Source organism: Limanda limanda, chromosome 1, assembly GCF_963576545.1.
Source record: "Limanda limanda chromosome 1, fLimLim1.1, whole genome shotgun sequence".
Lineage (NCBI taxonomy): Eukaryota > Metazoa > Chordata > Actinopteri > Pleuronectiformes > Pleuronectidae > Limanda > Limanda limanda.
Window position 1 is genome coordinate 36,592,183 of NC_083636.1, and position 15,106 is coordinate 36,607,288.

Here is a 15,106-nt window from a genome sequence, read left to right on the forward strand (position 1 = left end):
GTTTATTGTATAATGCGGTTATGTAATTGGTCTTTCCTACTGGCGGGGAGAGCTGGCTGGCAAGGCTGAGCGGATTAATCCTCTCCTAACCTCGATTCAGTGCACAGAGCTGCAGGTTTACACACAAGCCTGGGACAACCTGCTCTCTCATCAGACACACTCTTCATTTTTATATGTGTGTTTTTAAGGAGCTTGGCCACGTCAAATAAATTAAATGTTGATTTCATATACATCATTACGCTAATTGTGACTTTATTAGTAATGAAAACATCAAGAAAACAAGGTTTATATATATTTATTATAGCCTGTGGAATAAAACCAACAGGCTCAGTTTCTGCAGTTGAGTCACAAAGCTTCAGTCGGTGACGTGGGGCCGGTCACATGGGGCTGGTCATAAAATATATATATATATACACCTCTATATTTTATTTATATAACATATAAGTATATATACAAGTCATTTCACAAGAGTACACATGATTGAATACAAAATATACATACCATTGTTTTACTCGTATTCTATCTATCTATCTGTATATCTATCTATCTATGCATATATGTTTCGTTATCTCGTATACATGAGGCACAAATACAACATACACCCACATGTAGTCTTCCTGTGCCACTGCACTTGGTTCAATTAGCCTACTTTTCTCCTGCCATAATATGCTGTGTATGTTATGTACATATTCTATGTGTTTTATTTAATTTGTTGCCTTTATTATTACAATAAAAATTAATAAATAAATATATTGTACTTTCACATGTTCTCTTGTCTTCCTGGTTTTGACTATCGGCTGCTGTAGCAAGTGAATGATCCCAGCATGTGATGGATAGTTTGGTTTTATCTTATTGAAATTATCTATCTATCTATCTATCTATCTATCTATCTATCTATCTATCTATCTATCTATCTATCTATCTATCTATCTATCTATCTATCTATCTATCTATCTATCTATCTATCTATCTATCTATCTATCTATCTATCTATCTATCTATCCATCCATCTATCCATATATCCATCTATCCATCTATGCATCTATCCATCTATCCATCTATCTATCTATCTATCTATCTATCTATCTATCTATCTATCTATCTATCTATCTATCTATCTATCTATCTATCTATCTATCTATCTATCTATCTATCTATCTATCTATCTATCTATCTATCCATCCATCCATCCATCCATCCATCCATCCATCCATCTATCTATCTATCTATCTATCTATCTATCTATCTATATTTCTATCTATCTATCTATCTATCTATCTATCTATCTATCTATCTATCTATCTATCTATCTATCTATCTATCTATCTATCTATCTATCTATCTATCTATCTATCTATCTATCTATCTATCTATCTATCTATCTATCTATCTATCTATCTATCTATCTATCTATCTATCTATATTTCTATCTATCTATCTATCTATCTAATATTTGAACAGGTCTGACAGCAGGTTCAGTTTCCGTCAGTTATTTTGCATCTATTTACGACCATTGACAATTCTAATCTAATATTATGTGTAAATATTGATCATTTCCCCCTTTTGTTTACGTAGAAACCCGGTTTTGTGCCTTTAAGGCCCAACGTCATAATCCAACCTCGCCCACTTTGTATTACTAAATACTAATCTGGCGCCACCTAGCGTCTAGCCACAGCACGGCACTCTTCAGAAGAAACAAAAACACAATCGCGTATGTCCCTTGCGCGCTGCCGTATCCGTCCCCTCCCACGCTACGCGTCTTCCTGGACCGACACACGTGGACTGGCTTCCCAGTGACGCTCGAACACAAACACCAGCATGGCCAGCCACGGACTGGACTACGACGGCTGCAACTTCTTCCGGCAGCGGCTGGTGCTGTCCACACTCAGCGGGAAGCGGGTGAAGATCTCCGGCATCCGGTGGAAGGAGGACGACCCGGGGCTGAAGGGTGAGTCTCTCTCCCTCTCTCTGTCTCTCTCTCCCCCGCAGTTAGCATCGAGGCTAACGGGCTAGCTGTTACGCAGTTGGGGAGTGAGGCTGGTCAACAGGGCGTGGGGGGGGGGGTGGGGGTTAGTGGGTAGTGTGGGACGAAGGCAACAACAATCCTGCTGCAGTGAGTTTGTGTTGTTGTTGCTGTTGTTGCACGAAGGGAGACGTTGTTTATTCCATTTTGGTGACTTTATCTCGACACATGTGAGTGAGGATCGTCAGAAGTTTGCAGTGTTATGATCAGAATTTTAACTTTATTGACTTCTTATCATCTGGTGCACTATGGGGATGAAAACGCTAAATAACGTATTCGATTTTATTGTTATTAGTATTGTTGATATTGCTGACATTTAGTAACTTATGGTAGACTTTGCTTAAACTAAGAAAACATGTGTTGTTGTTTGCTTCACTTTGTTTTTTCCTTCCTCTTCCTCTGCAGATTTCGAGGCCAGCTTCATCAGACTCTTGGACAAAGTGACCAATGGCTCCAGAATAGAGATCAACCAAACAGGTGAATGATGACATGAGGTTAAACTGCAGACCAGGTGGTTTATAAGACAGCTGGGTTTACTGTCAGTTTGTGAAAATGTGTTGAGGGATTCACTTAGAGACAAATACAGATTGAACCTGAAGTTATGCAGTTTTTTCCCATTATCTTCTCCGTTAAAATCATGTCTTGTCGTATTCTTTACAATTTCACATCCGTCACATGTCAGAAAAGTCATCAACGCCTCGGAACATGTTCTCACATACAGACTCTCTGGGATATTCTTGGAAAATATCCGTAGTTCTGTGCATGTCTGAAAGTGTGGAACTCACTGTCCTTGTTTTTCTCTCCTCTCAAGGTACTGTGTTATTCTACCAGCCTGGCCTGCTGTATGGAGGCGTGGTGGAACACGACTGCAGCCCGCAGCGCTCCATCGGTTACTACCTTGAAGCGCTGCTCATGCTGGCTCCATTCATGAAGAACTCCCTGAAGGCCACTCTGAGAGGAGTCACCAACGACCCACTCGACCCGTCTGTGAGGAAAACACACTCGTACTCATTGTCTCCTACTTTTTGTCCATCTGCTTTTCTTATGACTCGACTCTCATGATCAACCTGGGTGTGGCCCTGATTCATGCCTCTGCAGAGAATATGTAAACCATGTTGTGGATAAGTGCACGCCTCCTCAATCCAAAAGGACACTGCCCTCTTGTGCACACATCATTATGTGCAGTGATCTGCCAGCAGTGTCAGCAGTGGTGCGGAGAAGAGCTGATGTCTGTAGAACAAACCACAACAGGTCATGGTCACATCCAGGGTGAATCTCTAACAATTCAGATAATTGACTTTGATTTTAATCTGAAAATCCGTGGCCACTGAGTTTGTTTACATGTTTTATGTCCTAAAGTGAAGCACTCAGACACTGCATCACCCATTTATTGCTCTTTTAGCATAAAAAAAAAGAAGAGGATAATGTCAACAAACCAGACACAAGTACAGAGAGGCGTTGTCATGGAAACACTGAGCGGCATCTGTGCTTGTTGTTATCGAGATGAGAAATGGTCCAGTGCAGACTTTTATTTATTTATTTTGGTTTTTCCATTAGGTGGTTGCAGTTTTAAATCCTTTGCAGACATGTTGGGATGGATTTGAGGATTTTTTAACACTGTTTGTCTGCTTCAGGTCGACATGCTGAAGTCCACTGCTCTTCCTCTAATGAAGAAGTTTGGGATTGATGGAGCAAGTTTTGATCTCAAGGTGAAGACATGTTGCATTTCAAAAAGCATGAAATATATATAGATATATTTTGTTTTATTTGATGTTTGAAATGTAAATATATAGTTTTTCCTGCTACTTCTCTCAATCCTACTCACTCTCTCTTTGCTGCTCCCTCAGGTGGTGAAGAGGGGGATGGCACCGGGTGGGGGTGGAGAGGTGCTGTTCACGTGTCCTGTCCGCAGAACCATCAGACCAGTCCAGTTCACAGACCCAGGAAAGATCAAGAGGATCAGAGGAATGGCGTATCCTTCTCAGGCCGTGGTTCATCTGTACACAGCAGAAGTTTTGTTTTCTCAAAGTTTACAAATCTATAACACAAAGAAAAGCAGCAGAGAAAGGTTATAGTGGACTTCTTGCTTTTTTTAACTAATTTATTGACATATTTTTTTTCATTGTGAATACCAAAAAACACCTTTAGTTAACATGATGAAAGCCCACAATGCTCCCTTGGATCGAAAGGTATTTGTGTCATATGCCAGTGAGTTGTTTCTTGAGCCGTTTAGGAGAAACACTTTTTATCATCAATTTTTATTTTTCTTAATTTTGTCATTTCCCTGTAAAACCACGATTTTCTTTTGACAAACTAACACCGTTAAATGAGTCGTGAAAGAGCCTTAACTTTCCAAACCCAGATATTCGGTGCGAGTTTCTCCTCAGATGGCGAACAGGATAGTGGACTCAGCCAGAAGCATCCTCAACAAGTTCATTCCAGACATCTACATCTACACAGACCACATGAAAGGAGCCAGCTCTGGCAAGTGAGTACCTCAATCTCCATTATATACATTAGCCAGTGGTTTTCAGCTATTCTATATGTGTCTGTTAGTCTCATACAAAGAGATTCTTAGTGATTTATGTCTGTTAACTTTCAGGTCTCCAGGTTTCGGCCTGACGCTTGTGGCTGAGACGCTGAATGGCACCTTCCTCAGTGCCGAGATGTCGTCCACGCCACAGGGGCAGGGAGACATCATACTGCCAGAGGACCTCGGCACGAACTGTGCCAAGATGCTTTTAGAGGAGATTTATCGGGTAAGAACAGTAAAGCCCAACGTTTATAATACAAATTAATTTTAAATTTAAATTTAAACTAACAATAAACTATAGATATTAAAATAAAGGTAAAAGGAGATCTCCTGTCCACTTATCTTAATTTGAAAAACATGTCCACCAGTAAACAAAAATAAACTCAACTATCTTTACGAGGATGTCTTCAGATTTGTCTCAAGACATTATCTGTTAATTGTCCTCATGAGCACAGGCTTAGGTCCACAGTGCCAGATATCAGACCGGATCAATCTGTCGGCTGATTTATCAGTTTTGTTGAACAAGGAACATCTTTCTTTTGATTTCCAGCGTGAAGAGCGTCTTTATTTAAAAAGGAGTGAAAATGTGCCTTGTGTTTGTCTTTTAGACGGGTGGGAGACGGAATTTAACCAGGGTGGCTTTAGCGAACAAGACACTTTGCTCATTGGTGCATTTGCTCACATCTTTGTCCACACAAGGTTTCCGGTGTCTCTGTTTCTTTTATGCTGCTGAGGGCGGTTTGATCAAATAACTGATCTAAAACACAACAGCATTCATTCTGTCTCATATGGGTTTACAGAAGATGTCCACACCAAAGTCTTATTGAATACATTTCCAAAGGTATAGTGTTATAATTTATAACATTTTAATTTAGTCTCTGTACTGGAAAATATCCATTATTTCTGTAAAATGATAGGAAGACACTGCACGCAGCAGCTGGAGAACCAGTTTTCTGTCGCTGCACAATTCAGAATTCTTGGGGAATACCTGACATACACCGACATAATAAACCCAAAGAGCAACAATGACTTTTACTGCCCTTGTTTACCAGCGTTCTCTGGATAATGAGCGTCAACCCCGGTCAGGAATTCAACTGAGAAACAGTTTGTGGGCTGACCCAAGACATAGAAAGCAACTAAAGGGCGTTTCCATTCCAAACCACCATGTAAGTGCGTATGTTAGAAATGTTAGGGTTGAAACTAAATTGTTTTATCCAGAGACGCTAAAGAAGGCAGATGTTTTTATTTATCTCTCTCAGGACGACCACACAGTTGTTAATCTGCTGCTTTGGTTGAAGGCCGTCTGCCCAGGGGGCTTTTTCCTTCATAAAATAAAGATAATTGTGTTATCCATGGATTTCTCTCAAAAAGCTAAATGACAACATAAAGCTACTGATTTAAAATCAAGGAAGAAAAGCTCTCGTATAAGAAGTAGCACCACAGCACTATCGTTTAAATTCATGGAATTATTATTACAAAACTAGTGGACAGTGACTTGCAGCTCTCTTCAACAGACGGGCCTGTCGTTACTTTTCCTCTTTTTAAGTCTTTTTTAAAATAGCCAAGTCAACAAAATCAACAAAGATCACCCTTGTTTTATAAATTGTACACTGCACTTTCTTTGGTTTCTGGCAAAAGGGTTCGGCAATAAAACAGCATTAATAATTATAGCTTTTATATCCATGTAGTTTGTCCTCAGGTGTGACTCACAGCAGTAATTGCAAGATAAAGTAACTTACTATAAACATATACAGGCACAGATAATGTCACACGGGGGGGAAAAGAGCTCACTTCATCAGAATATACACAATTAGATCCAGTGACTCTGTGACTTCAGTTTGCTTCCGCATGGCTCTGCCTCTCAGCCCTTTCTCATCGGAGCCATGTGAGTCCAGTTAGCTGGTCAGGATAGAGCTGATTAACTCTGAAAGAGCAATATTGTTGGATGCGTCTTCTTAACTCCCAAACCAGAGGGCAAGGAGCAAACACTTCTGTTCAGCGGACACGGAGCATGGTGGATTATTCATAATCTGCCAATTGTTAACTTTCTTATTTTTTAAAGATTCGCTTCATTGACAAATTTAATAGCTTTTTAACAACCAGATTTTGGTACTGTAGCAGGAGGACGGAGTGAGTCCTACAGCGGCGAGAAGAGAGGATGACACCAGCGTGAAAATGGTCGCGGACTGTTAATTTTTAATAAAACCGAAAAAGGGAAAGAAATTAGCCGGACCTGCATTAAAGGGCATGGGCGTTCTGTGTTTGCTTTAGGGTTAATCAGTACAGTCTGCTTGTAGTAAACCAACGCTTCACGATGGACATTTTGTTTTTGGAAGAAACGTCAACACTGGACAGGAGCCGATGTAAGTGCTGCTCTCTGGAAATGTTTATTACAGCAAGATCTTCTCTTTTAATGTGAGAGTTTTGCCATCTCTATGTCTCAGCGTTTTCGTAGCTACATTGTGACGGATACAAGTAAATAATTAGTATTAACACAGTGGATATTGGATGTAAAGGTTAAATCTGAAATCATTGTTTATCCATGTTTTGACGATAGGTATTGATTATTGTTTTCATTTATTTGAATCGAAAAAAATTCAGTTTGTGTTTAATTCAGAATGTCTCCGGTTGTTTTGAAGGCTCGGGCTGAGATCAGTCTTTGAGAAAGACGTTGTTGACCAGGACTCTTATTGGTCACTGCAAACATCAGATTTCTCCTTTTGTTTTTTACTAATTTCACTTTTAATCGCATTATAGAACTCACCTGACTTTTTCTCCGGCCACATATTGTTTGATGGTTTCGAAATGACTTTGCCGTTTCCTTTAGGGATTCAAGGGACTTTTTCACCAGGCCTCGTGCCTGATTGGCTCTCTGCCTCTTGGGACATCTTAACCACGATGTCCCTATGGGAGGCAGGGCCTGTCACTTACTTTAAAGTGGAAAAGTTAATGTAGTTTGTATTTGTGTAGCCCGGATCAGCAACTCGGCAAGGTAAGGTGCTCGGGCACAACTTAATCTCCACGGCCTACCTTAACGTACTGTAATGGAAAATGTCAAGAGAGGTCACTGAAGCTGGATAAACCCTCACTTGTCAATTTTCAAGGATTTTTGGTCTCAGTTGAGTTTTTCACTGGAGGCAAGCACGGCATGTTTAGGGTTGAAATGTCTTGAAAATGAACTAATCACGCATCTAGACAATGGGAAGTAACCAATGAAATCATTTTTTAATTATGAGCAATAATTATTCAAATGAATTTGATCAAACTTGTGATGATGTCATACTTGTGAATTAGGGAGCAAAAGTGGAATTTTATTTGTCAGATTTTTTTTTTCTCAGCTGAGACATTTTGTGAAGAAGGAATTGATGAAGAAAGGATGTTTTTAACAAAATCTCCACCTCATTAACTTTTTAAGCCACGTCGCCATATTTCTGTCGCTGTTCTAGTGATTTGATTATCTAATTAAATCATATTCGTGCTGACAACCGTTAACATAATACTTAGTGACTGCGCCACATGCTCTCTGACAATGGATCCACAGTGATCCTGTGTAGCTGCAGTCACACATCACGGCCATTTTCAAGTTTCCTTCACTTTCCAAAATCCTCTTTGGGTGTGTCCAGTCTAGAAAATTCCTCTTCATACTGGCTGGGCAATGGCACATTGAGTAATCAGGATGGCATGTGCTCACTTGGACCCGGAGAGTGGATCCTCTGTCCTCTGAATATCTCATATGTCTAAGGAAAGGAGCACAAATAGGCAACGGGCCGACGGGTGAGGTCAGGTTTTCAGGAGCAGCAAGACACAGGATTATTTAGGACATTTTTTCCAACTACTCTACAGGATAACTGAAGGGAGGGTCATTTCAGTAGGAAGTGTCATGTCATGTGAGGAGATCGTCTTCCCAAATGTGCTTGTAGCTCTGGGCAAACATTTGACTTTAATTTGGTTCTGGGTTTGAGACATTAATTCAGTGTCCAGAGATTCCCACCGTGTTTTTGTAAACATAGATACCCACTGTTTGACGTCAGGGGGTTGCTGAGTTCTTCCTAATCACCTCCATGACGTATGTCTCTGTTGTTTTTGTTGCTGAACCGCGTCGCCCCTCCTCTTTCTCTGTTTTAGGGTGGCTGCGTGGATTCGTCCAATCAGAGCCTGGCACTGCTCTTGATGACCCTTGGCCAGCAGGACGTGTCGAAGGTTTTGCTCGGACCCCTCTCCCCATACACGTAAGTCATTGTCCCAGTGAACTTTACAAACGAGTTAATAAACAAATGCACAATATCACATTTAGTTATTCTTCTACCAGTCCTCACCTGGACAGTGACAGTGATACAGAATGAACTGAACTAATGAACAACGGATATGATAAATATTCACTTAATAGGTTAACCTTGTCTATGGATTTTTATGATTTTCACTCTTTTAAGAGAACCAGTGCAATTAATGGTTAACAGGTCACTAAGCACAACTGAAAAAGACTTTAAAGTTAAAATAAATATGAGTTGCTGATTGTGTATTAGTTATTTAAAAATGTATGTATGTATTTTTTTATATCCTTTTCTCTGTACACAGATTATTGCTGAATGTCTGAGGAAAGATATTTACATTAAAAAATGTTTCTATTATAAATGACAGAACTAAATCAAATAAAAGTGTTTTATGTTTGAATGACCACAAAGTTAATCACCACTAACGAGAATCGAACTATGAACTGTCCATTTTCAGTTATCATGGTACCGGTGCTGTGTTCCTCTCTAGTACAGTACTATGATAACTGAAGATTGGCAGTGCCATCACAAACCATTCTTCCCCTCACACAGGTAACAATGTCACTGCTGTTTTTTGAAGAACTGCGATTTGAATACAGTTTGAATGTATTTGAATCATCTTTGTTGCTTGTCTCTGGTAATGTAAAATGTCTTTCCCTTATAATAAATTGTATGACATCCTAACTTTAAGATTGCACTGTGCATTAGAGACAGAGGATTGATATTGATTTTTTAGCTTTGTTGACATCACTTGAAGCAGAAAACCTAAAGTAGAACCAGCGCATTATGTTCTGGAATCTTAATGTATTTCATTTGTTGATATTTTTAATATATATTTGATCCAACTTAGAGTTAACGCCTGGCCTTTGGGATATGCCATAAGCAGTAATGCACAAAAATGAATTTGGAATTTGATTTCCCACATTAATGCCTCTATGTCAGCAAATAGCCGCAGCCGGAGGCATTAGGTTGTCAGGTTGTCCGTCCCATTCTTGTGAACGTGACCTTTGGGGGATTTTTTTTTTAGTTTTGTCACAAATGTTTACTTGGACTCGAGGATGAATGGGTTTGTTTTGAGTGGTCAAAGGTCAGGGTCACTCTGACATTGCTAAACAAATGTCAGCCTTTCAAACACAGTAAACACAAGTCCACAAAAATCTTCACTTGGACTCTGATGAAATGATAATGTTTTGGTGATCAATAGTCAACGTCACTCAGAGAACGCAAAACATGTCTCTGGCCCTAATTCAAGAAGTAGTTTGTTGATTTGACAAATTTTCATACAAATGTCAAAAAAAAGGAAGGGAAGGTGTTTTATATCCAAGAGGTTTAAGATAGTTGCAAAGATAGTTTTGTGGTCATTATATAACATTGTGACCATATCTACTGCATCCTGTTTCTTAATGACTCTGCTTCCGCTCTCTTTTGCCATTTCTACAGAATCGAGTTCCTCAAACACATTAGAGATTTCTTCCAGATCATGTTCAAGATCGAGGTCCAGAAGCCGTTAGAAGACGAAAGGAAAGGAGGAGACAAGGTCCTGATGACCTGTGTAGGAGTTGGTTACAGCAACATGAACAAAACTCTAAAATAAAATATTTATATTTTTATAGAAATGCTTTGGTCTTGTCTTTTATCACATTGCCCACTCACATCCCACAGTAAAATATATTTTTTTATTTAGGTAAATGTGAAAGTTATTACAATCTCTATTTGTGTGCAACTGTTAATATACTAGAAGATATCTGTTATATTAGTTTCATGAAATACAGACAACTTTACACATTCAGATATTCAACAGCATCTTCACATCCATGAACAACAGCTTCTAAAGTCTTGATGTCTGCATAGTTTTAAAGTTACATCAATGTCTGGTTGCACATTACTGGAATTCCACCTTTTTAAAAAGCTTTTCTAGGTCAATTCAAGTTATCTTCAGTGTTAGGAAAATATATCAGAGGAATGAAATGGTCAGTGACTTCATGTTCCCTTTTCTAATGGAGTAATGCTGCACTGTAAACCATATGTTTCTCATCACAGGAGTCAGGAGGAGTTAGTCATCTTGGCCACAGAGATGCTTGAGGGCGTCTCCGTAACTGCCTCCCACTTCAGACTGCAGAAACATGATGGGGAGGGAAAAAACAAACAGGAATTTGTGTCTGTGGTTTAAGAACACGTAAACAACATTCTTGTTCCACATTTAAAATAAGATGCATTGATATTTAGCCTCATTCATTTATAGTTATATGGCGAGGTTGTAAATTTGTATCTGGGTGTATGAACTGACCTCCAACTCGGAGTAGAGGGAAACTCCAAACAGCTTCTTGTACTCGACTCTGATGTCCATCAAATCGACCTCTGAGCGACTGACGATGATCCTGGTGACGATGCTCTCCGTGGTCCCTGCACCCTGGATGAACCAAAAGGTGCCGATGACTTTTATTATTCATCCCCTCCCTGTATTGTGCAAGAGCAGCCGCTTCTGGGCCTGCATAGCTTTGCGTTATTTTCAATCTGCTTCTTTGGAGCCTGTTGACGCTTTTCAACCACTGTTGTGCGTTTAGTCAAAACAGCAGCAGCAATAAAACGGTGGCTTAACATTCCTTTCCACACCAGCAGGGATCAATACAACTGTCTGCCGTGCATAAAACAGGGAACAGATTATCTAAACAATATGTGGATTTGGCTGCTTACCTTCATGCTCTTGAAAAGCACCTCCGCGAGGTATGCAGGAACGTTCTTCACGCATTTCACTGCACAGACAAATAGGTCGGGTGAGATGTGTGTTGGATGTGCAGTGGTTCACTATCACATAACGGTGAAAATTGGACCAAAGCTCAATGTTATTTTGAGAATTAGCGACATGTTTTTCTCACCGACAGCCACCAGCAGCATCTCCAGGTCTCCAGACATCTCGCCTTCAATGCTCTCCTGCAAAGTCTTCTTGCTGATGCTCTTGTAATCAACCAGAGCTGCCAAAACAACACAGATACTTGAATACATATTTTTTTGTCTTGTTGAAAATGTAACAGATTTGAATTCATGGCGGCACAGAAGAGGAATGGCTGCGTTAACCTCTCGATCAGTGGTCCAGTTTGAAATACTTCTACAGCTGTTGGATGAACTTTCATTAAACTTTTTACAGTTGTTTATAATCTCATTGGATGAACCTGTATTGGAAAATTCCCCTGATCAATGTCTTACTACTGTTTGGACTGTTTTCTGTGCACTTAGCTGATACAACATAAATGTCTTTCACCTACTGTTGACCTTTATTTGTGAAACTGTGTGCTGGATTTTCGATTCCTTTTTCTATAACAGCCATACAGCAGACAGTGTGTGTCTGCTTTCTCTTCTGTATCCCATTCATCACATTGTAAAAAAAAACTCCTTTTGAACTTCTGGTGGTTTCACTTTGAGCCATGTTGCTGACTCTGTAAACCTCTGCAGAGCTAGTAGTTAAACCTCTAAAGACAACTCCGGTCTGAGAAGTTCATTATTTCAAATCTCATGATAAATTTCCACGACAAACTATAATGACTTTGACTACGTCTTTAGCAACACCATGAGGTGGACATTTTTGGCTTTTGACTAAATGTCTTTCAAACTACTGAACAGAAAGTGTTGGGGACCCACTCTGTCGGAGCTGGGGGATGCTCCTGTGACACAGGATGTCAATGAACTTCTCCTCATCCGTTCCCCACTTCTTCTCCCCTGCTTCGTACAGCATCTGGGAGGGAAGAGAAGGTGGGATGAAAAAACCAGGGTTGACTAAACACACATCAATGGTTTAAAAGTAGAGAATGTACCTTAGCATCTGCTTTAGCTTTGGCAGCATCCACATGGGTGCTCTCATCTCTCTTCCCCTGTGGCGAGAAACAGAAGGAAATAGAGATTAATTTAATCTTTCAAGCTTTTAAAAACAATATCCGTGTCACAATTCAACGTGAGAACATTCGATCCCTTTTAACGTTGGTTTTTACCTTAATAACAGATCTTGTAGAAAACAGCTTTTCTTGGCTATTTACCAATTAACAGTTAGTTTACTTACTTACTCTTACTAAGTTGCTTACAATATAAAAATATCTTTAAAATGTGATCGTGCATGAAGAATAATATGAACATTCATTTTTTTCCCATTACATTTATAATATAGAATTCCAAATAAAATGTGTTGTTTGGGTGTTTCTGGAAACACCCTCTGATACCATGCCTATGTTTAAATTTGAATGTACAATACCTCAGCCAGTATGAGCAGTCCTTTTCCAAACTCTCCAGAAACCTCCGACTTCAGATCCTCAACCAGAGAATTTCCCGTTTCTTGAATGAAACACAAAAAAAGATTGAATAATCAGATGACAATTATCTGTTTCGTAAAACTGGAAAGTTCTGTGACATTACAAACACAAACCTGCTTGGTAAGCTTCAGACAGAGCTTTGATCTGTCTGCTGGACCTTGAGGAGAAGATTTCTATCAGCGTGGACTCTGTGGTGCCGCCGCCCTTCATGGGATTCACAAAACACAAGATGCAAAAGTGAATGACAGAAATAATAAAGATCATGCGGTTCTTAGACGATACATTTCATGTATAAAAAAATACACTGTGCAACTTCTTTTTATAACACACAATCTTACCTTGATGGCTTTTATTACTTCATTACAGTCAAAGAGAGCAGGGGGCGTTACCAAGGCAACTAACAAGTCCTCAAAGTCTCCATGGGTGTCGCCCTCCAGGTCATCTACTAATTTCTGATGGAGGAAGGTTGATAATAAACAAATATTACTCCACTCCTCATTTTCTCCTGGTCCAAGATTGAATATATTTCATTTAGATAAACATGCAGAGGTGTAATACCCGTCCTGTGGCCTTCTCATAGGCTTTGGCGATAAGCTGACGCTGAGCACTGCTTCTTTGGGTCAACACCTCAATCACTGTTTTTTCTGTTGTACCTGTAAAGAAGAGGACGACACAAAACTTACAACTTACAACTCACCCTGCACGTGGAAAGTAGAAGTTAATACAAACTTTCATAAAAAGGTCAAGCTTGTTCCACAAACTGACATAAGAGCACACTTAGTGAAATATAACCCTGTATATGATTAATGTACTTCACATGGTCCTCTGATTTAGCATCTATGATATACAGTGTGCTGATAATGATAAAGTCAGTAGCTTACCGAGGCCCTCGATGGCCTTCCTCAGTGCAGACACATCTTCATCCACTTTAAAGTTTGGCTTGTCCTTTACAGTTCCTCTTGACCCGGACTGATAAACACAGGCACACACATTCACAGGCTCATGAACCATGTTCACCACAGCACAATAACACGACCCTATGTAGTGGTCAATACATTATTATACTGTTGATAATACTATATATCAGGTCCCACTTACTGTCATGGTCAGTGAGGAGGGGGAGTCTAAGAGCAGATCCAAGTCATCCTGCAACATGAGGCAACACACATATTTACAATATCATCTATACTTTCTCATATCCAATTTAAACAATCTCATTGAGAGCTGTTACTCACCCACACAGACATTTTCGTGTATTTAGAGAAGTCTTCAACTATAGGTAAGAGAAAAATAAAACTGAATTCAGATATTATTCATCACTACATAGTAATCTCATATATTTCCTCACAAATGGACGTTTCTCCCATTTCATCCTCTGACTTTCACTTCTGTCTCACACTTACATAAAAAGAAAATCCAGTGATTATTAGATTAAATACTTCCGCGTTTTTCAACAATAACTTCCCTTTTCTCTCGGTCAACTGAAGTGGAGTAACATCAAGCCCACGACATGTGTAATGTCGATCACAGCAGCCAAGAATACGATTTTGATCCGGATCAACAATGCGTAAAAACGCATCAAACCACGGAGAGAACAAACGTGTACGTGCGTAAAAACTGTGATGTCAGATGTAAGATAATTGATGTTATTTATTCTTACCTGAAGCGAAAAGATGAAGCGTTGACGTCCTAGAAGGAATTTCACACTGTGACAAAACCACCACACCTTTTCCAACCAGAAGTCCGGAAGGCAACTCCCACGATAGGAGGGGAGTGAATCACCGAGACGTCTGACTCCTCCTCGTGTGTACACAGAGCTGCCATGACTCAGGATTTAGAAACAGGATTTATAATCTTCCATCCTTCTCTGTAACCTGACTCACTTACGCATCCGTGTATCTGATCTTATTATAAAGTGACATCATCCTACTGCACATATATCTGAGTTTAAAACACAGAACTACTGTGAGGAGAGGAAAGG

General features: G+C 39.7%; 2 protein-coding genes across 2 annotated transcripts; one reads left to right on the top strand and one right to left on the bottom strand.

The window, feature by feature from the left end:
* The first annotated feature begins 1,755 nt into the window (after positions 1–1,755).
* On the top strand, positions 1,756–10,443 carry rcl1 (RNA terminal phosphate cyclase-like 1). The gene is made up of 9 exons (XM_061068202.1): positions 1,756–1,948; positions 2,429–2,500; positions 2,835–3,010; positions 3,658–3,732; positions 3,871–3,995; positions 4,386–4,511; positions 4,626–4,782; positions 8,682–8,785; positions 10,268–10,443. Exons 1-9 carry the CDS (start codon positions 1,819–1,821, stop codon positions 10,419–10,421), a joined length of 1,119 nt encoding a protein of 372 aa, XP_060924185.1. The 5' UTR covers positions 1,756–1,818; the 3' UTR covers positions 10,422–10,443.
* Positions 10,444–10,483: 40 nt separating this feature from the next.
* anxa3b (annexin A3b) lies at positions 10,484–14,858 on the bottom strand. The gene is made up of 14 exons (XM_061068214.1): positions 14,786–14,858; positions 14,361–14,398; positions 14,224–14,271; positions 14,007–14,094; positions 13,684–13,778; positions 13,464–13,577; positions 13,239–13,329; positions 13,068–13,147; positions 12,637–12,693; positions 12,464–12,557; positions 11,704–11,799; positions 11,522–11,580; positions 11,115–11,237; positions 10,484–10,940 (listed from the first exon to the last, which is right to left on the bottom strand). Exons 2-14 carry the CDS (start codon positions 14,370–14,372, stop codon positions 10,881–10,883), a joined length of 1,017 nt encoding a protein of 338 aa, XP_060924197.1. The 5' UTR covers positions 14,373–14,398; positions 14,786–14,858; the 3' UTR covers positions 10,484–10,880.
* Positions 14,859–15,106: the final 248 nt, after the last annotated feature.